The 20,366-nt window shown below is 55.0% G+C and overlaps 1 protein-coding gene across 16 annotated transcripts in view; it reads left to right on the forward strand.

Moving 5' to 3' along the window:
* ARHGAP23 (Rho GTPase activating protein 23) overlaps positions 1 to 20,366 on the forward strand; it is a 95,618-nt gene that overhangs the window by 57,416 nt on the left and 17,836 nt on the right. For 13 of the 16 annotated variants that reach the window (XM_065531443.2, XM_074019441.1, XM_045374900.3 and 10 more), the window contains 9 exons: positions 4,312 to 4,629; positions 6,182 to 6,243; positions 6,499 to 6,629; positions 7,801 to 7,922; positions 8,302 to 8,457; positions 11,859 to 11,937; positions 15,857 to 15,930; positions 16,217 to 16,306; positions 17,148 to 17,273. In XM_065531443.2, coding sequence (XP_065387515.1) covers positions 4,312 to 4,629; positions 6,182 to 6,243; positions 6,499 to 6,629; positions 7,801 to 7,922; positions 8,302 to 8,457; positions 11,859 to 11,937; positions 15,857 to 15,930; positions 16,217 to 16,306; positions 17,148 to 17,273 — 1,158 coding nt within the window. Of the gene's footprint in view, positions 1 to 4,311; positions 4,630 to 6,181; positions 6,244 to 6,498; positions 6,630 to 7,800; positions 7,923 to 8,301; positions 8,458 to 11,858; positions 11,938 to 15,856; positions 15,931 to 16,216; positions 16,307 to 17,147; positions 17,274 to 20,366 lie in introns of those variants that run through there. The other 3 variants (XM_065531441.2, XM_074019444.1, XR_012425765.1) reach the window with 2 other exon arrangements.

Here is a 20,366-nt window from a genome sequence, read left to right on the forward strand (position 1 = left end):
AGCAGCCTTGCCCTCCTGGGGCTCCTGTCGCTCCTGTCAAGCAGAGAGAATGCATGTGGCATCATGGTTCCAACTGCTATGACACTGGGGTGCAGGGGCGGGTGGGCCTGGGTAGGGAGGTGTCCAGAGACTGAGACACGAAAAGGATGAGAAGCCACAAAACTGGGAGACAATGGAGGGGCCTGACAGGGAAGATGTCTCCTTAGAAGGTCTTGGGGAGAGGTGGGAGAGGTGTGCTGGGAGCCAGGGTGAGAGGTGGAAGACGAGCTGGGGAACTGGGCACCTGCCCAGAGTGTGGGGCCTTGATACCCAGGAAGAGCCTGTCCAGGGTTTTATTGTTTTGTTTTGTTTTGTTTTGTTTTATTTATTTATTTTTTTTGAGACAGTCTCACTCTGTCGCCCAAGCTGGAGTGCAGTGGCCGGATCTCAGCTCACTGCAAGCCCTGCCTCCCGGGATTTATGCCATTCTCCTGCCTTAGCCTCCCGAGTAGCTGGGACTACAGGTGCCTGCCACCACGCCTGGCTAGTTTTTTGTATTTTTTTAGTAGAGACAGGGTTTCACCATGTTAGCCAGAATGGTCTCGATCTCCTGACCTCGTGATCCGCCCGTCTCGGCCTCCCAAAGTGCTGGGATTACAGGCTTGAGCCACCATGCCTGGCCTATTTTATTTTCTTTTATCTATTTTTGAGACGGAGTTTCACTGTGTCACCCAGGCTGGAGTGCAGTGGTACGATCTCGGCTCACTGCAACCTCCGTCCCCCGGGTTCAAGCAATTCTCGAGCCTCAGCCTCCTGAGTAGGTAGGACTACAGGTGCCTGCTACCACGCCTGGCTAATTTTTGTAGTTTAGTAGAGACTGGGTTTCACTATGTTGGCCAGGCTGGTCTCGAACTCCTGACCTCAAGTGATCTGCCTGCCTCAGCCTCCCAAAGTGCTGGGATTACAGGCGTGAGCCACCACGCCCGGCTCTGTCTAGGGTTTTAAATGTGGGCTGGGGATGCCTGGAGACTGGGGTTGTGTCTGTGACAGGAGGAGCCAATCCCATTGCCGTTGTCCAGGTGAGTGAGTCTGGGGGCCCTGACCAAGGCGGTGGTGTGGGGCCGGGTGGAGCAGACCCTGTAGGGGAAGGAGGGCCAGGTCTTGCCAGCTGCTGGGAGGTACGAAAGGAGGAGGAGGCAATAAGGTTCCTGGATTCCTGGCTTGAGCTGAGGGAGGGTAGTGGGTGGTGGGACCCTCCCTGGCAATGGCACACTGGAGGAGCAGGTTTGGGGAGAGGAAGCCAAGGGGCTCCACTGGGGCTGTGTGAGTCTGAGGGCCCTGGGACAGACCCCAGTGGAGGTGTCCTGGAGACAAAGGCTCTGAGGGCATGGCACTAGAGGGAGGCCTGGCCTTTGTCTGTCAGCACCGACCAGTTACCTGTGCCTCTGTGCATGAGCTTGAAGGAAAAAGGCAAGAGACCCGGCTAAGCCTTGAGAGAAGTTGGGGGGGGTGGGGGGGGCGGGGCAGGGGAGGCTGACAGAGACCAAAAAGAGCCAGCAAGTTGGCAGCGACACGTGGTGTGGGAGCCATGAGGCAGGGAGGGACCAGCCATGCGCACTGTGCGAGGAGAGCCACATGCGGGCCAGCCCTTCCAGTCTAACATGTGAGCCACAGGAAGGGTCCTTGCGAACTTGGCTGGCTCCCCCTGCCGGGGAGCCTGACCCGCAGCTCCTGGGGGCCCTGAGCCCAGTTCAGGGACAGGAGCTGGCCCCTTACTGCTCACTGGCCAGTTCTAGAGGACCATGCCTCCACTCCCTTGCTGGCCAAAACCCGATGTCGCTCGCTCCCTTGGTGCTGTGGCTTGGACATTGGAGGAGAGTCTTCAAGTCAGCCTCAGGCCCTTCGTCCACCCAGGCCGTGGGCACCCTCTCCGTGCTCCCTTCCCGCCCCAGCCTCTTTCAGAGACATGGACTGTCAGACAGAGGAGGGAAAGGGACAGTGACTTGTCCCCGCAGCCTCAGCCCCAGCATGGGAGCTGCATGCAGCCTTGGTGACCAACTACCTTACTTATTTACCAACTGGAGACACTGAGGCCTGGGAGCGCGGTTGACTTGTCCCAGGTCATCCCGCTGGTTTAGCCTCAAAGAGGTACCCTTGTCACCACCTCACTGTCACATTAACTTTCTCCCTGGAGGGCTCTGCTATCTCCTACTCTGAACGTCCCTGTCCCCGTCCAGCAGTTCTGTGATGAGCAGGGCTCACAGCTCAGGATCCACACGATGGTGGAGGCCAGATGTGGGCTATGCCCATCTGCCAGCCACGGGGTCTTCTTGCCTGGTTTGTTCGGAGGGCCAAGGCCTGTGCTGGATGTGGAGCCACCAGCCAGTGGAGAGGAGCTCTGGGTCTGATGGGAGATGGATCTCCTGCCCTCAGGGTGCTCCAAGGATCATTAATTCATTTATTCAGCAAATATTGATGAGCCCTTGCATGCAGCTGTAGGCCCTGGGATATGGAAATGAGAGGACGGACAAGCTCCCTGTCCCCAGGATAGTCTGAGGCTGCAGTAAGCTCTTGGAAAGGATCAAGCTGATCAGAAGGGGGAGCTGCATTGAGGGAAAAATATGGTCAGAGAAGGCCTCGCTGAGGAGGTGATGTTGGTGACGCTGGAGCTCAGATCTGAAGGGGAAGAAGGAAGCAGTCACATATAGAAGTGAGGGAGGGGGGCTTAGGCAGAAGGAACAGCAAGCAGAGAGGCCCTGAGAAAGGAAAGGCTTGGCTCGCTCACCTGCAAGGGCCCCCTGGCTTGACATAGTGAGAAAGGTGTGAAGATGAATTTGAGGAGAGGCAGGGACAGACCACAGGAGACCTTAGATTTGATTCTGAGGGCAATGGGATCTCTTGAGAGGATCCTGAGCAGCGGAGAGATGTGATCTCCTTTTCATTCCAACATGATCGCTGCAGCTGCTGCTGGAGAATTATTGCAGGAGCAAGAGTGGAGACCGGGAAGGTCTGTGTGTCCTCCAGGCAAGAGGCGTTGATGGTGTGGACTGGGTGGTGGCAGGAAAGACAGAGACGGGATGTTTTGGAGGCAGAACAGTTGTGACTTCCTGATGGATGGGATGTCAAGGGTGAGGAAAAGGGAGGAGTCAAGAGTAGCTCCCAGGTTTCTGGGCAACTGGGGGGATTGACTGGGCTGGAAAAGATGGGGGTAGAGGGTGGAGAAGAGGTTTGATGGTAAGAAATCACATGGCCTGGCAAGTATTGTGCAAAGTGCCCATGGGATCCGCAAATGAAGACACTGAGCAGGGTGGGGGTCCCAGGCTGTGGCTGGGGGAGATGCTGGGCTCGGGAGTAGTCATCAGCAGATGGACCTGGTTTAAAGGCACGGCACAGATGACATCCTTGAGGGCGGTGTGCAGGGAGAGGAGAGGAGAGTCAGGACAAAGTTCTGGAGCTCCGCCTTCTTTAGGGCGGGGTCTGTTACCCTCAGCTTTGCTGACATTTTGGGCCAGATAATTCCTTGTTGGGGGAGGCTGTCCTGTGTATTGTGCAATGTTTAGCAGCGTCCCTCAGATGCCATAGCACACCCTGCAGCTTCCTCCACACAAATGTCCCCTGGGGACGAGTCTCCTGGCTGTTTAACTACAGGTGTAGAGGGTGGGGGAGGGGAAGTAGAAAAGACTAGGAAGGAGCCAGTGGGATTAGGAAGAAAGCCGGGAACGTGGGGTCTCAGGTGCTGAGACAGGATCTGGAGAGGGATGGAGGGGCTGGCTGTGTCAGATGCTGCTGAGGGGTTAAGACAAGTAGGGGAGAAGCAGCCACTGGCTTTGGCCACATGGCGGTTCAGGATGTCCCTGAGAGGAGCTTCTGGGCAAGTGAACTCTTGGGTGGGCGGCAGAAAAGTGGGGAGAACAACCCTCTGAGAATGCGGACAGCTTCTGAGCAGCTTTGCTGGGGTGGGGGGCAGCGTGGGGAGGGGCATGGGCTGGGAATGGCTTCCCGAGGATTTTAGGTATGGAGGGCCATGCTGGGTGTCTGAGCATTGCCACCACCCGGTGAGTGTTGATGCTGGTGTTTAGAGGGGGAAAGGGTTGGGGTCTGCTGGGGAGCTTGCAGGTGATGGGTAGGGATGTCCAGGCAGGTGAGGGGCTGAGAAAGCATTGGTGGGCTGTGGGCAGGAGGCTGCCCAGGTCCAGCCGGGTGGCGTAGGGGGCTCCTGGTAGGCAGTGTGGGGTCCATCCGCCGGCTGCCCTCTGTCTGCTACTCTGAGAGCGGTGGGCAGGACTGGCCTCTCACCACTCCTGTCTCCCCCAACCCCGTGTCTCCCTGCAGAAAGCGGGCAGCGGCCTGCGCCAGTGGAAGCGGGTGTACGCCGCGCTGCGGGCGCGCTCGCTCTCGCTGAGCAAGGAGCGGCGGGAGCCCGGGCCGGCGGCGGCGGGGGCTGCGGCGGCCGGCGCAGGTGAGGACGAGGCGGCGCCCGTCTGCATCGGCTCCTGCCTCGTGGACATCTCCTACAGCGAGACCAAGAGGAGGCACGTGTTCCGGCTGACCACCGCTGACTTCTGTGAATATCTCTTTCAGGCTGAGGACCGGGATGACATGCTGGGCTGGATCAGAGCGATCCGGGAGAACAGCAGGGCCGAGGGCGAGGTGAGGGCCCGGCCAGCCCGGCAGCCACAGAGGGCGGGTGGAGTGGCCTCTCACCGGCTGTGGAACTGGGATGCCCGCTCTGAGCCTCACTTCCCTCTGCTAGAACGGGGGTCTGACAGGAGTGCACCTCGCAATTGTGTCCCCCTAGGTTTCGGGGTGAGGAGGGTGCACGGGCAGGGCTCACGGAGGACCTGGTGTCCTCGGGTGCGGGGACTGGCAGTCACCATCCTGACCGACCCTAATGATGACAGGGATTATTATGACTGTGTTAGGATGGCCTTGAACAGGCTCTGGCGTGGAGTGGTCAGCTCCAGGCCAGTCTCAGCTTTTCTAAGGAGGCGAGGAAGGCGGGGGCCTCCTATGGAGTGTGTTAGGGCATGAGTATCCCGGCACCAGAACTGCACTGGGCTGGCCTATCTGCTGGCTTATCTGCAGGGGAATGAGCACATTGACCTTGTGAGGAGGCCGGGAGGCTTGGCCTTTGGCCACAGGTGGGCAGGGGTGGAGCCAATGGCCTCGGCAGGGATTTTGGGAGATTTTTTTTTTTTTTTCTTTTTTCCGAGACGGAGTCTCGCTCTGTTGCCCAGGCTGTGCAATGGCGTGATCTCGGCTCACTGCAACCTCTGCCTCCCAGGTTCAAATGATTCTCCTGCCTCAGCCTCCCGAGTAGCTGGGACTACAGGCACGTGCCACCATGCCCAGCTAATTTTTTTTAATAGAGACGGGGTTTCACTGTGTTAGTCAAGATGATCTTGATCTCCTGACCTCATGATCCTCCCGCCTCAGCCTCCCAAAGTGCTGGGATTACAGGCATGAGCCACTGCGCCAGCCGAAGAATTTTTTTTTAATGGCGCCCCTTGCGGTCAGCCATAGCTGCACTCCAGGGGCCTGAGTAGGGATTCCTCCCTGTTTACTTATTTGGCCAGGAACCTGCACAGAAGTGCCTTGAGACACCCACACAAAGTCATGTGGCTGTCCCGGGCCTGGTATCTCTGCCAAGAGGGCAGTGGGCCTGGGCCTGCTCTGGCTGTGGGAGGGGGCGGTAGTGCATGGCCTCTTGCTGAGGACACATCCACCACGCTCTGCTCTCCCGGGAACAGCTTTCCCCACTGCAGGGAGGAAGGCACCTGGAATTTGGGCCTCTTCCTCTGGGGGCCTGGCTTGACTGTCCCCAACAAGGCGTGGTCAGGGTGGTCCCAAGTCACCATCACCATGGCAGTAGCAGCCCCTCCTGGGGGACCTCCTCCATGCCTGCTCAGCGTCTGCCAGGATGGTGGCGAGTGCTGCATGATTCTGCACCCGGCCCCGAGCCTTCCCTGTTAGCCCCCCATGTTTATTACCAAGGAGACTGAGGCTCAGAGAGGCTAAGAGGCTTTCCCAAGGCCTCAGCTGGTGAGAGGGTGCTGGGGAGTCCGGGCCTGGTCTTTCTCACTCCAGGGTCTGGGCTGTCCACCTGGCAGGTGGACGAGAGGGGAAGCAGGGCCAGGGATGAGCCCTGGGGTGGGCTGGCTGTGGGCACTGACGCAGTCCACTCTCTCCTCTCCTGCTTCAGGACCCCGGCTGTGCCAACCAAGCTCTGATCAGCAAGAAGCTTAATGATTACCGCAAAGTGAGGTGAGGCCCAGCCCTCGTGGAGCAGTCCCCTCCGTGGGGGTGGTGGGTGGCTGAAGGCAAAGGATGTCTTCCTGGCCCACCTCCAGGGCCGCCCTCTACTGGGGGAAGGGGGATCCAGGGTCTCCAGGCTGCAGTTAGGCATGGAGGCATTGCCTTAGGGTGGAAGGGAGGTCCTGAGGGGCGGGAGGCCAGGGTGGGTGGCCTGCTTGGCCACCCCAAATGAAGACCTCTCCTCTCCCCCTTTTTCCTGCACAGCCATAGCTCTGGGCCCAAAGCTGATTCCTCCCCCAAAGGCTCTCGTGGCCTGGGGGGCCTCAAGTCTGAGTTCCTCAAGCAGAGTGCGGCACGTGGCCTCAAGACTCAGGACCTGCCCGCAGGGAGCAAGGGTAGGAAGGTGGTCACTGAGACAGGGTGGTGTGTGGGGGCAGGGAGCATGGGGAGGGGAGGGCATGTGTGTGTGTTGGGCTGTGTCTACTTGTGTGTGCCTGAGTGTGTGCCAGGGTTACCCGCTATGTCTGTCTGGGTGTGCATGCCTGTGAGGGTCTGGGGGCTCTCAGGGTCTCGGGGTGGAAGGGCCTGGAGCCTGATTCCCCTCCCTGACATCCCTGCTGGGTGGTCCTCTAATCTCTGCTGGTGTCTCTTCAGGGATGAGAGGCCTACCCTTTCCAAGAGCAACCTTTCCCATATTCACTCACCTTTGACTGTTAGAAAGTTCTTACCTGGCTGGCCACGGTGGCTCACACCTGTAATCCCAGCACTTTGGGAGGCCAAGGCAGGTGGATCACCCGAGGTCAGGAGTTCAAGACCAGCCTGGCCAACATGGCAAAACCCCAACTCTACTAAAAATACAAAAAAAATCCGAGCGTGGTGGTGGGCACTTGTAATCCCAGCTACTTGGGAGGCCGAGACATGAGAAACACTTGAGCCTGGGAGGTGGAGGTTGCAGTGAGCCGAGATCACACTACTGCACTCCAGCCTGGGTGACAGAGTGAGACCCTGTCTCAAAAAAAAAAAAAAAGAAGAAAGTTGTTCCCTTGGGCCAGCAGGTATGGTGGCTGACACCTATAATCCCAGCATTTTGGGAGGCTGAGGCTGGAGGATTGCTTGAGGCCAGGAGTTTGAGACCAGCCTGGGCAACATAGCAAAACCCTATCCCTAGAAAATATTTTATTTTTATTTTATTTATTTATTTAGAGATAGAGTATCTTTCTGTCACTCAGGCTGGAGTGCAGTGGTATGATCTCAGCTCATTGCAACCTCCACCTCTTGGGTTCAAGCGATTCTTGTGCCTCAGCCCCCCTAGTAGCTTCCGCCTTACAGTTTTGGCCCATGAGGCCACACGGAAGTCCTTGCCTTGCTCTGGGCCTCTCCTTTGGGGTAAGCATCCTCCGTTTCAGGCCTTCTCTCTTGCCATACAGTGTCCCATTAGCCCTGGACATCTGGTTGCTTCTCTGAGGGAGTCCCCATACGTCCAAATGTGTGAATGTGGCAGTGAATGTGTGTGACCCTCCTGGGCACCCTGGCTCACTCTGGCTCTCTCTGTCTCCCCCACTTCAGATGACAGTGCTGCAGCCCCCAAAACCCCCTGGGGCATCAACATCATAAAAAAAAATAAGAAGGCTGCGCCAAGGGCGTTTGGGGTCAGGCTGGAGGAGTGCCAGCCAGCCACGGAGAACCAGGTGGGTCTCTGCCACACACCAGGGCAGGCCCGGCAGGGGGAGACCGAGGCACAGAGGGTCACAGCAGAAAGGGACATGGAACCAGCTCTCCACCTCATTGTACAAACACAGCTGGGAAAACAGCCTAGAGACGGGAAGGCCCCCGCCTGCCCCGGGCCTCCTAGGGAGGGAGCAGCAGGGCTGAGGCTGAGCCCGGCTCCTTCTCAGACCATGGCGAGGCTTTGGTGTCATTTCTCATTCCCAGACTGGAGGCAGCAAGGGCCTTTTGTTCCCCCCAAGGGTTCCTGGCAGCAGCTCTGGCCCTTGCACTGTCCCCATCTTGGCCTCCCCAGCTCCTCTGGCCCCTGTCCCACCTAACACCCCTCTGCTGTGTCCCCAGCGCGTCCCCTTAATCGTGGCTGCATGCTGTCGCATTGTGGAGGCACGAGGGCTGGAGTCCACAGGCATTTACCGAGTACCCGGCAACAATGCAGTGGTGTCCAGCCTGCAGGAGCAACTCAACCGAGGGCCTGGTGACATCAACCTGCAGGATGAGGTGGGTGAAGCTGGGGGGTCTGTGGAAGGGGGGCCGAGATGGTGTGTGGGTGGTGCTCCACTTGGAGAGTTCTGTGGTCTATTGTGTTGCATGCATTGTGCCCTGTGACATGCCTGGCATTGGTCCAGAACACCAAGATGGGCAAGATGGGACCTGCCCCTGCTGGCCAGCCCAGGGATGGGCATCACCCCAGGCTGAAGCTGAACAAGTAAATGCAGTCATGGCCTGGGGAGCTCTGAGGCAGAGGCTCACAGACAGCAGTTTTGTCTGGGTGTTTAGGATGAGTAGAGTTAAACAAAAGCGGGTGAAAGCCAGGTAAGGGCATCAGGCAGCAGAACGGCTTGCGCAGTGGTGTAGGTGCAGAAAGTTTGCCAGGAGTCAACCAGCTTTCTCTGTAGGGGGCAGAGAGTATACATTTTCTGCTGTAGTTTGCTCTGTTGCCTTTCCCCCTTCTCTTCCTCCTCCTCCTCTTCCTAATACTTTAACAATGTAAAAACCATATGTAGCTCAAGGGCCATCCAAAAGCAGGCTCTGGCTGGATATTGCCTACAGACCATGGTTTACAAAGTGCCGGCTTAGAAAAAGGGGAATCTATGATGTTTTCTAGAATGGCCAGCAATTTGGGTGGCTGCAACATGGAAAGAGAAGTGGCTGATCAGGCGAGATGAGACCAGCCTGTGAAGGGATCTGCACTCACACTTAAGTGTTTCCAGCAGGGCCGGCGATTCTCAAATAGTGTTCCCCAGAGTCCTAGGGTTCCCCAGAGGGGCCTTGGGAGGCCAGGGGCAGGTCAGGACCCCCTATCCTTGCTAGAGCAACCCTGCCTTGCCCTATCTGTTGTACTGGGTTTTCATGTACAATTTTATTTGCCCAAAGGGGCTCTGGTAAAAAAGATATTTTGGAAAACCATGCATGTGAGCAGCGATGTCCCATGAGTCACACACGTGAAGGCTCATGGAATCCACGAGTCTTCCTGTCCTTGGAGAATGAGGAGCTGAGACAAGTGTGTGAAATTGCAGACAAGAGAAAAAGATGATCTCTCATCAGGGACCACACTGTGATGAGGAAGGAGAGGGTGCTCAGGCTGGAGCAGGTGGTGGCTTGAGAGTTTGAGTGTTGGAGGAAGGAATAGGAGGGGGCAGGTGGACAGGAAGGCTGTTGGGTGTGAGACTATGGCATTTTCCAAAACCCCAGTGAGGGCCGGGGAGGGTTTGAGGGTTAGGACAGAGAGTGGATCTACCTTCTGGGCTTGGAGGTGGGGAGGGTGAGGCCCCGGGGGGAGAGAGAGGGCATTTGATGGCTTCACTGAAGGCTTCGACCTTGATCTGATGGACAGTAGGGAGCTTTTGATGGTTCTTAAGCTGGGGAGGCATCATGAGAGCAAAGTTCAAGAAAGAGTAATGCTGCTGCTCATGCCCGATGGATACAAATGGAGAGGGCAGGGGCCTGGGGAGAAGTCACTGATCTATGGAAGCGCTAAGGGTCAGGAGGACTTGGTGGTCCTGGGGGAAGGGGTTGGGAGCAACCCTAAGAGTTGGCTGCAAGAGAGGGAGGAAGGAGGGGCGAGGAAGAGCCGCATATTTGAGCTGGGGCTGGTGGTATCTTCCCCTGGCAGAAACCAGAGAATAGGGCAGCGTGAGGAGAGGCGGAAGGGAGGGGCCGTCTCAGGGAGTGGCTCCATTGGATTTGGGGTGTGGAAAGTCCCCTGCATGGGGTGAGGACATAAACAGGTACTAGGCTGAGCATGGACTAGAGAGTGGCATGGGTCCTGCTGCAGCTGGGGTATGGGATAACCAAGGGTGGGCAGCAGAACAGCAGGGGCCACGCTGAGTGGGGCAGAAGGAGAGGGCCGCCTGTGAGGCTGGGGTGAGGGCAGACACTTCACTCTGGAGGAGCCAAGAAGCACTGGCCAGGGCCTTGGGTTTGGCAGCTGGGAGATGAGAGGAGCCCACACCTGAGGGCCAGGAGGTAACGGAGTCGGGTGGGCAGGAGCCGCACTGGGTGTGTGTGGGTGTGTGGTCAGCTTGGCCTCAGCCAGGGACGAGGAGGCCATGCTGGCAGGCAGCTGGTCCAAGCCAGGGCCAGATGGGGGCGTGCCAGGTGTGCTGGGTGTGTTGTTTTGTCTTGGGTATCATTGCATCATTTGTTGTGGGTGGTGCTGGGAGTAAGTGTAGCGGGGGACGAATCTAACCCCTGGTGAGCCTGCAGGAAGTGTATTTTTTATGGGATTGTCTGGCGTTAAGCTAAGGATCCATTGTATTGAGTGTGTGTACTGCTGTGCTGTGTCTCTTTGTTGGGGGTATTAGGTCGCTTTCTGGGCCTGAGTTATTCTGAGCCATTCCCAGTGAGGCGGCTGTGCCTGACTTGGTTGCATTGTGGGGTGATGGTGCCCCCTGGTGGACAGAAGGGACAACGACCCGGCCGTTCGTTCTTGCACTCAACAACCATTTATTTTGGAGTAGGGTTTCTCAACCTCAGTGGACATTTTGGGAAGAACAATTATTTGTTGTGTGGGGTTTCCCTGTGCATTGGAGGAAATTTGGCATCATCCCTGGCCTCTATTTACTAGACACAAGTGGCACCTCCCAGTTGGGAAAATCAAAATGGCTCCAGACATTGTCAAATGTCCTCTGGGGGTGGAGTGGGAGTTTTGGGGACAAAATTGCCTCCTTCTGTTAGAACTACTGATTTAGGGCCATGTAAGTACCAGGTTAACTGTCCTAGCTAGGTGATAGGAGCACAGTGGGAAATGAGACAGACGGGATCCTGGCTCCTCCTGGAGCTTACAGTCCTGCGGGGAGACAGACATGGACACGGAAACAAAAGCAGAAAATAATGACAAACTGGGTTAAGTGCCACGAAGGAAACAAAGTCAGGGCTGGGGTGCAGGTAACAGGGCAGTGGTGAAGGTGGCTGCTTTAGCTATGAGGGTCAGAGAAGGCCTTTCTGAAGAGCGACTTTTAGGCGTGGATGAGGAGCCAGTCATGTGGAGGCAGGGAGGAAAGTTCTGGTTGAGAGAACCAGCACATGCAGAGGGCCCAAGACAGGAAGGAGCCGGCATGAATGACTGCTGTGTCACACATGCTTAAACGGTGCCCAGTGGAGGCGGCAACTGCCACTCACTGTGTCCCCACAGTGCCTGGGACTTTCTGTGGATGGGGAGGTGATGGAGCCCACAGGCTGGCAGGAGCAAGGAGGGGCTGGGGCCAAGTGTGAGTGTGGGCACAGGACCTCACTGGGGTCTCAGTTCTGCTTCCACTACCCTGATGAGTAGAAAGCTTGGTCTAAGTGGGTCCCAGGGAGGGCCTGGTGGGCTTGATTGGGCTCTGGGGTGAATGATCATGAAGGCATGGGCATCGGGCTGGGCCTGCCTGTGGCCTGACATCTGACCCCTCCCCCAGCGCTGGCAAGACCTCAATGTGATCAGCAGCCTGCTCAAGTCCTTCTTCCGAAAGCTGCCCGAGCCTCTTTTCACTGATGGTGAGTAGGAGGTGAAAGTGGGGGTGGGGAGGGGACATCAGTCTGTGCCGCACCCTGACCCCTACTTTTAGATTTGGTTTGTTGGTTTTACTCTTTTTTTGGAGACAGTGTTGCTGTGTTGCCCAGGCTGCAGTGCAGTGGCGCAATCTCCGCTCATTGCAGCCTCAAGTTACTGGGCTCAAGCGATCCTCCCACCTCAGCCTCCTGAGTAGCTGGGACAACAGGTGAACACCACCACACCCAGCTAATTTAAAAGTTTTTTTTTTTTTTTTTTAAGAGATGGGGGTGTTTCTCACTATGTTGCTCAGACTGGGCTTGAACTCCTAGGCCTGGGCTCAAGCAATCCTCCTGCCTGCACCAGCCTCCCAAAATGCGGGGATTATAGGCATGAGCCACCACACTGGCTTTTTTTAAAAAGAAAAAAAAAAAACAAAAAACACTAAAGCATGTAAAAAAAAAAAAAAAAAACATAGATTGTACAGATGTGAATAAAGAAAACAGCACAGGACGCTGTGAATCTCCTGCTCCCTTTCACGGGAGGTTGTGGCTAACACTTTCTGAGCATTAGTGTGTGCCAAGCACAACTCCCTACAGCAACTCCATGAGGAAGGTGCTATTGTCTTCCTTCTACAGATGAGGAAACCGAGGCTCAGAGAGGTTTAATGCCTTGCCCAAGGTCACACAGGTTATAAATGGCAGAGCCAGGATTCCACTGCAGGCGTCAGGCTCCAGAGCTAAGCTTTGGCCGTTTGCTGAGCTGCTTATTCACAGTCTGTTGTGTTTCTCTCCTGGCCCTCTTCTTGTATGCGTGGCGGAGATACACACATGCATGCGTGGAGTTTGGAGTTGGGTGGGTTCAGGGGTGTGCTGGCAGATGTTTAACATCTATCTCTGGGGGAAAAAAACCCTAATGCCTAGCGTTTTCCAGCTTCCATGGTGCAAATACCCCTACCATGGTTTATTTTGAGCCACCAACGTGATGTCACCAACATGGAATTGGGAAGGGAGTCACACGGTCGCTCTCAGGAGCCAGTGTGAGCGGGCTCCAGCACAGCACTGGTTGAGTTGTTTTTAACAAAAGCGAGTTGTAATTCTGAGATTCATTCGTGTTAGTGCAGAGCGCTCTGCCTCATTCTTGTTTTAAATCAGTCACATAGAATTTCATGGCTTGAATAGACTACAATTTCTTTAAGTACTCCTCTATTGATGGATATTTAGGTTGTCTTCCAATGTTTGCTATTACACAACCTGTTGCAATGGCTTTCCTTGAATAAGTCTTTGCACGCCTGGATCTGTGCTCTCCAAGGAGATTCTTAGATGTATAATTGCTCGATCAAAGTCCTGGTGAATCTTTCTGAGAGCTAACGTCAATTGCATTCTGAGAAAGAGGCCCTGGTTTAGACTCCCACTAACAATGTAGGAGTCTGTCTCTCCACATCCCTATTAGCATTGGATATTATAACTATTATTGTTATTTAAAGGCCAGGCACGGTGGCTTACCTCTGTAATCCCAGCACTTTGAAAGACTGAGGTGGGTAGATCACCTGAGGTCAGGAGTTCAAGACCAGCCTGACTGTGTTGAAACCCCGTCTCTACTAAAAATACAAAAAGTAGCTGGGTGTGGTGTTGGGCACCTGTAGTCCCAGCTACTAGGGAGGCTGAGACAGGAGAATTGCTTGAACCTGGGAGGCAGAGGTTGCAGTGAGCCAAGATTATACCACTCCACTTCAGCCTAGGTGACAGAGCAAGACTCCATCTCAAAATAAATAAATAAATAAAATAAAGTAAAAATAAAAATACTATTGTTTGACACAGGATCTCGCTCTGTTGCCCAGACTGGAATGCAGTGGCGCAATCATGGCTAACTGCAGCCTCAACCTCCTGGGGTCAAGTGATCCTCCCATCTCAGCCTCCTGAGTAGCTGGGACTGCAGGTTTGCACCACCACACTCAGCTAATTAAAAAAACTTTTTTTTTGGTAGAGGCAGGGTCTCACTACATTGCTCAGGCTGGTCTTCAGCTCCTGGTCTAAAGTGATCCTCCCGCCTCGGCCTCCCAAAGTGCTGGGATTATAGGCATGAGCCACCTCACCCAGACAGCTTTGAATATTACTAATATTTTAAACTTTTGCTAATCAGATAAGGGAAATGGTATCTCATTATTGTTTTTATTTTCATTGCCCTCATTACTAGGGAGATTAAATCTTTTTTCATTACTATACTGGCTGTTTCTATTTTCTCTGCAATCGCTTGATCAGACCGTGTGCCCATTTTTCTGTTGGGTTATCTTTTTCTCATGTTGATTGTGGGAGACAAGCTCTTTGTGTATTACACATATTAACCCTTTGTTAGTTTTTGCAAATATTTGCTTTGGCCTGCCATTTGCCTTTTCACTTTGCAGTATGGAAACTGAAAACACATTTTTCTTTTCTTTTTGAGACGGAGTTTCACTCTTGTCACCTGGGCTGGATGCAATGGTGCGATCTCAGCTCACTGCAACCTCTGCCTCCTGGGTTCAAGCGATTCTTCTGCCTCAGTCTCCCAAATAGCTGGGATTACAGGTGCCCACCATCACGCCCAGCTAATTTTTGTATTTTTAGTAGAAACGGGGTTTCACCATGTTGGCCAGGCTGGTCTCGAACTCCTGACCTCAGGTGATCTACCCTCCTTGACCTCCCAAAGTGCTGGGATTATAGGCGTGAGCCACCACGCCCTGCCTAACAATTTTTAATTTTATTTTTATTTAATTTTATTTATTTTTTGAGATCTTACTCTGTCACCCAGGCTGGAGTGCAGTAGTGCGATCTCGGCTCACTGCAACCTCTGCCTCCCGGGTTCAAGCCATTCTCCTGTCTCAGCCTCCCTAGTAGACAGACGCCTACCACTACACCCAGCTAATTTTTATATTTTTAGTAAAGATGGGGTTTTGCCACATTGGCCAGGCTGGTCTTTAATCCCTGACCTCAAGTGATCAGCTGATGCGCCTCGGCCTTCCAAAGTGCTGGGATTACAGACATGAGCCACTGTGCCTGGCTGAAAACAATTGTTTAAAATGTGACCAAAGCTGTTCATCTTTTCTTCATGGATTCTGCATCTCATGTTTAGGATGGCCTTAGGATTACGAAAATATTTTATTTTTTCCCCAGTGCTTTTATAATTTTCACGTTTGACTCTGCAGTGTGACTGCTTTTGTGTATTGTGAGCTAGAAATGATCCCCCCCAGACGGTAGCCATTTGTCCCGGGGACATCTTTTGAGGCCCCCATCCTTCCCCCTGATTGGAAGTGCTGCCTTTATCATATAGTAAATATCCACATGGCCCGCTTCCCCCCTTTCTAGCCTTAACATTGCTCTGCCTTTTCTGCTGTGCCAGCCGGCTTCCGCTGTGCCATCCGTTCGGGATGTTTCAGTCTCTGGTGGGGCAGATCCTCCCACACTACTCTTTCTTTAAAAACGATTCCTGGCTTTCTTTGTGCATTAGCTCATCCAGATGAATTTCAGAACAGGCTTATCATCTTCCAGTTTTCAAAGGTCCCCGTGGACTTGTTCTGAAGGGAGTTGGGGGAATCCTTGGTGGAGGCTGTCTGAAGCCCCTCCTCCTCTCCAGGTGTCCTTCTCTTCTGACCTGCTATACCTTGGTGTCCATGTCCTGGCGATGGGGGCAGGGACCCCTTTTCTGGGGTCAGCATGCAGCTCAGATCGTATCGCCTCCCAAATGAACACACCTGGGCCTCCCCAGGTCAGATGCACACCCAAGTGCAGCTGTGGTGGGTACAGCTGTGGTGGGTGTATTCACATATGCAAGAGGCTGTGGAGCCCCCAACTGGAGTTCAAAACACAGCCCTTCCAGCAGGGCCCTTGGCCCGGAGAACAGGGGAAGGCGCTGCCACCACCTCTCTAAAGAGTCTCCGCTGTGTTCTAGACAAATACAACGACTTCATCGAGGCCAACCGCATTGAGGACGCGCGGGAGCGGATGAGGACACTGCGGAAGCTAGTAAGGAGAGAGAGGTGCTGCCAGGCATGAGGTGGGGTGGCTGCCCGAGCACGTCTCTCCCAGGAGGTGGGGAGTCCGGTGCTGCCTACGACCCCTGTGGTCTTGGAGAAGCCCTGCTCCACTCCGGACCTCAGTTTCCCCATCCATACAAGAGAACGGGGGGTTAGAGGGTAGATCCCAGACTCCCTGAAGCATGGTAGTAGGAACTCTTTGGGGCATGGTGGTGACGGGGGACAGGGGGAGGCCCTCATAGCCTGTCCCCATGCCCCTCTTCTCTCCTACTCAGATCCGGGATCTCCCAGGACACTACTATGAAACGCTCAAATTCCTTGTGGGCCATCTCAAGACCATCGCTGACCACTCTGAGAAAAACAAGGTGGGTAGGGGTCCTGCATGGAGTCTAGGGGAGGCAAGCACAGGACTTACTGTGTGGGGACCCTGAGCACGCGCTGAGCTCCTGCAGGTCCAATAACTCAGGCCCCTCTAGGCACGCCCTCTTCCTATGACTGCTCCATCCCCACCCTGCTCCTACATACTGGCCAGTGCTTTCCCCCAGAGAGCCATCTCCTGAGTTTCTGAGAGCTTTCCAGAGGCAGGGAACCCTGGCCCCCATATCCGATGCACTGACATCCTCTGACTTAGCTCAAGTCCCTTGCATTGCATTTGCCTCATCAAACCTCTTATGCCTTCTGGTTCTGCAGTGGCGAAAATGAGGCTCCAGAGTGATAGGATTATTTTTTGTTTGGAGATGAAGTCTCCCTCTGCCGCTCAGGCTGGAGTGCCGTGGCGCAATCTCCGCTCATGGCATCCCTCGCCTCCCGGGTTCAAGCGATTCTCCTGCCTCAGTTTCCCAAGTAGCTGGGATTACAGGCACCTGGAAGTGATTGGATTTTTTCCCCAGGCCTAAAATAACCCCTGGGACCTCCAACATGTTTCCTGCTGCAGGGTCTCCCACTGCTGGCACTGACCACTCAGGGGTGCCCTGTATAGGTGTGCAGGTTGAGCACTGCTCATGGCTGCTGGGCCTGGGAATGAATGGGGCTGAAATCTGGCCTGTGCTCTACTCATCAAGCATCTCCATGCCCATACAAGGGGGTGTCCACCCTCTAAGCTGGGGACTGGTGAAGATGTAGTTGGGGACAGAGGCCTCAGGGGCCCAGAGTGAGGGAAGACTGAGTTCAGGATGTTGACCATGACCTGCTTTCCCTGCTGCCCAGATGGAACCCCGGAACCTGGCCCTGGTCTTTGGGCCGACACTGGTGAGGACCTCCGAGGACAACATGACAGACATGGTGACTCACATGCCTGACCGCTACAAGATCGTGGAGACACTGATCCAGCACGTAAGCCCCTGTTCTGAGGGTCGCCCGGCAGCCCCTGGGGCCCAGGCCGTGTTCCTCTGAACCCCTCGCTCTTGCTCAGCCCCTCACTCTTGCTCGAGCCCCAGGAAGGGCTTGGCAGCTTTAGACCATGCTGCTAGGGTGGTATATACTCCTCCAAAGTCATGGGCTGCATTTCAAGGCAAGACAGGAGTGGATCCTGGAATCCCTGCTGCCCTGGGACGTTGGGTCCCCAGCCGGAGAGTCAAGAGGCCCCCGAGCATCCAAGATGCCTGGGAGAGGCAGAGGAGGAGGAAGGGCAGGGAAGGTGCTGTTGATGGAGGGCGGAAGGGGCAGCTTCAGAAGGTGGCCCCTGCAGAGGCGTCCTGGCAGACACGAACAGACGGGAGCCAAGGTCTCACCTGACATCAGGAGGCCCTGGCTCTAGTGACTTTCCCTGCTGGCCCCACTGAGGTTTCGGGGAGATAGTGGTGATGTCCATGGTAACGAGGGGTGGATGGGATAGGGCACAGGGCCTCGGCCTGAGGCGGGATCCTGCACCAGTGCTTGGCATGTCCTAGGCTGGCCACTTCCCTTCTCATGACTTCCTGGATGCCAACAACCCTGTTCCTGTAGGTTCTTGTTACTGGGCATGGGCGGAGGAGAACCCAGAGTGGCCAGCAGAGGGCGCAGGAGGCCTTGGTCTTCCAGAGCCCACCCCTAAGGCAGTACTGCCGCCTTCTGGGGCACACGTGGATGTTATTATGAATCATATAGATTTTCCATTTCCAATTCTTGTTACAGTCCACAAAGGATGGGAACAGAGCCCCTCCTGCCAGGGGAAATAAGACTGGCAGCTGGTCAGAGGAAGGGAAGCCTTAGCCCCAAGTCCCCTAGACACTTTAGGGAAGGAAAGCTGGGCCCTATTACCCTCATTTTACAGAGGAGGAAACAGGCTCAGAGAGGCAAAGCGACTTGCTCATGGTCACACAGCTAATAAGTGGCAGCCCAAGATTTCAAGCCAGGTCTGTCTTACCAAAGCCTGTGCTTTCCTCTCCCCATCAACCCAAAGGGCAGACTCCCGGGTCCCTCCTTGAGCTGGCCTGGGAGGGAGGGAAGGGGCCAGGGGCAGGAGATGAGGCGGTGTGCAGCTGAGCCATGCTAACAGTCTTGCCTGCCCATCTCCCTCCTTCACTGCATGCTCAGGGCTCCGAGCCACGGGAGGGAGGATCCCAGCCTTCTGCATCCGGACACTGGGAACACCACTCCAGAGCTGTCTGGGAGGCCAGGGCCGCCCCATAGTATCAGGATTCCTGATGAGGACTTGGGAAAGCTTAGCTCTCCAGGGCACCAGGGAGCCCTGGAACCTCCTGTGAGGGTGTGTTTTGGGGGCAGCAGCAGTGAAGAGTGGGTGTCTGGCCCTGTGCTCCTGGAAGTCTGAGGCCTGAGGTCAGCTGAGGTGTCAGGAACTACAGCCTTCAGGGAGGAAGGAGGCCAAAGCCCCAAGATGGGAGTCTCTGCTCTGGGCAGGGTGGAGAAGGTGGAGTTTGTCTCATTTAGCACTGACGCTAGTGCCTGGCACACAGTGGACACTCAGTGTTTGTAGAGTAAATAAATGAATGAGTAAATTGCTAATTGAGGTTATGTCAGGCTGGGCTTTTCTTCCTCTTTCTCTCTTTCTCTCTTTTCTCTTTCTGTTTTTTTTTTTTTGTTTGTTTGTTTGTTTTTTGACAGAGTCTCACTCTGTCGCCCATGCTGGAGTGCAGTGGCGCAAATATGGCCCACTTCCAGGCTCAGGCGATCCTACCGTCTCAGCCTCCTGATAGCTGGGAGTAGAGATGCGCACCACCACACCACCTGGCTAATTTTTGTATTTTTTTTGTAGAGATGAGGTCTTATTATGTTGCCAGGGCTGGTCTTGAACTCCTGGACTCAAGCGGTCCTCCCATCTCGGCCTTCCAAAGTGCTGGGATTATAGATGTGAGCCGCCGCGCCCGGCCAGGCTGGGCTTTTCTACTCAGAGATTCATTCCCGAGAACTAACTGAGCTGGTGGTCTTCCCTTCGCTGCCTCCTTGGCATTTGAACGTAATGAGCCCTGGATGATTATCGAGGGAATGAGCCACCCACTCTGCAAGCCCTGAAAGCCTGCGCACCCACGTGTGCCGCCTCTGTCTAGCCTGGAGGCTCCATAGCCAGGGCAGTGCTGCTGTCACTTGGGGCACCCAGACCAGTCTTCAGGTCGGAAAGAGGGTGGCAACCGGGGGGTAAAGAGGAACAGCAACTTGCCCAGGGCCACACAGGAAGATAGTGGCAGAGCAGAGAGGAGAGCAAACCCCGGTGTCCGACCTCACAGCGGGTAAGTTGCCAGCAGCCCCTGCCTGTGTTTACGAAGTCCAGTGGAACCCAAACAAAGATCAGCCCAGGGCATTTGCTCAGGGACTCACTCAGCAAAGGCAGCGATACCTAATGTTTCTCAGCCTCAGCACTAGTAACCTCTGAGGTCCAGATAAGTCTTTATTGTGGGAGGCTGTTCTGTGTGTTATAGAACATTGAGCAGCATCGCTGGCTTCTACCTGCTAGATGCTGGGAATGTCACCCTAGTTGTCACAATTAAAAGTGTCTCCAGACATTGCCAAATGCCCCCTGGGGTGGGGGGATTGATGGCGGTGGCTCTGGGGCCAGCCTGCTCCTATGTGCTGTGTGGCCTTGGACAAGTTCCTTACCTGCTGTGCTTCAGTCTCCACATCTGTAAGGTAGAGATGACAGTTTGTTTACTTCACGTCGTTGTGAATGTCTGCTAAAGCACTCGCCGCGGCGCCTGGTAGGTCCTAAGTGTTGTGTGAGAATTGACTGTCATCCTCTTCGTCGTGGTCATTATTCCACACCAGAGACAGATCCCCATGCTGGGAACACGGAGATGAATGGGAGCCTGCTCAGAAGGAATGGGATGAATGGGAGCCTGCTCAGAAGGAATATTACCAGTAAAAGCTGCGTCTCTTTGTGCTCTGGGCTATGCCCAAGGAAGCCCCAGAGAAGGACCCACCCTGGCCCTGGGTGCGGGGCTGGGGTCGTAGTCAGGGAGTTCTTGAACTGTCTTAGAGCACCATGATGAGAAC

This window comes from Macaca fascicularis, chromosome 16, assembly GCF_037993035.2.
Source record: "Macaca fascicularis isolate 582-1 chromosome 16, T2T-MFA8v1.1".
In the NCBI taxonomy this organism is placed as follows: Eukaryota; Metazoa; Chordata; class Mammalia; order Primates; family Cercopithecidae; genus Macaca; species Macaca fascicularis.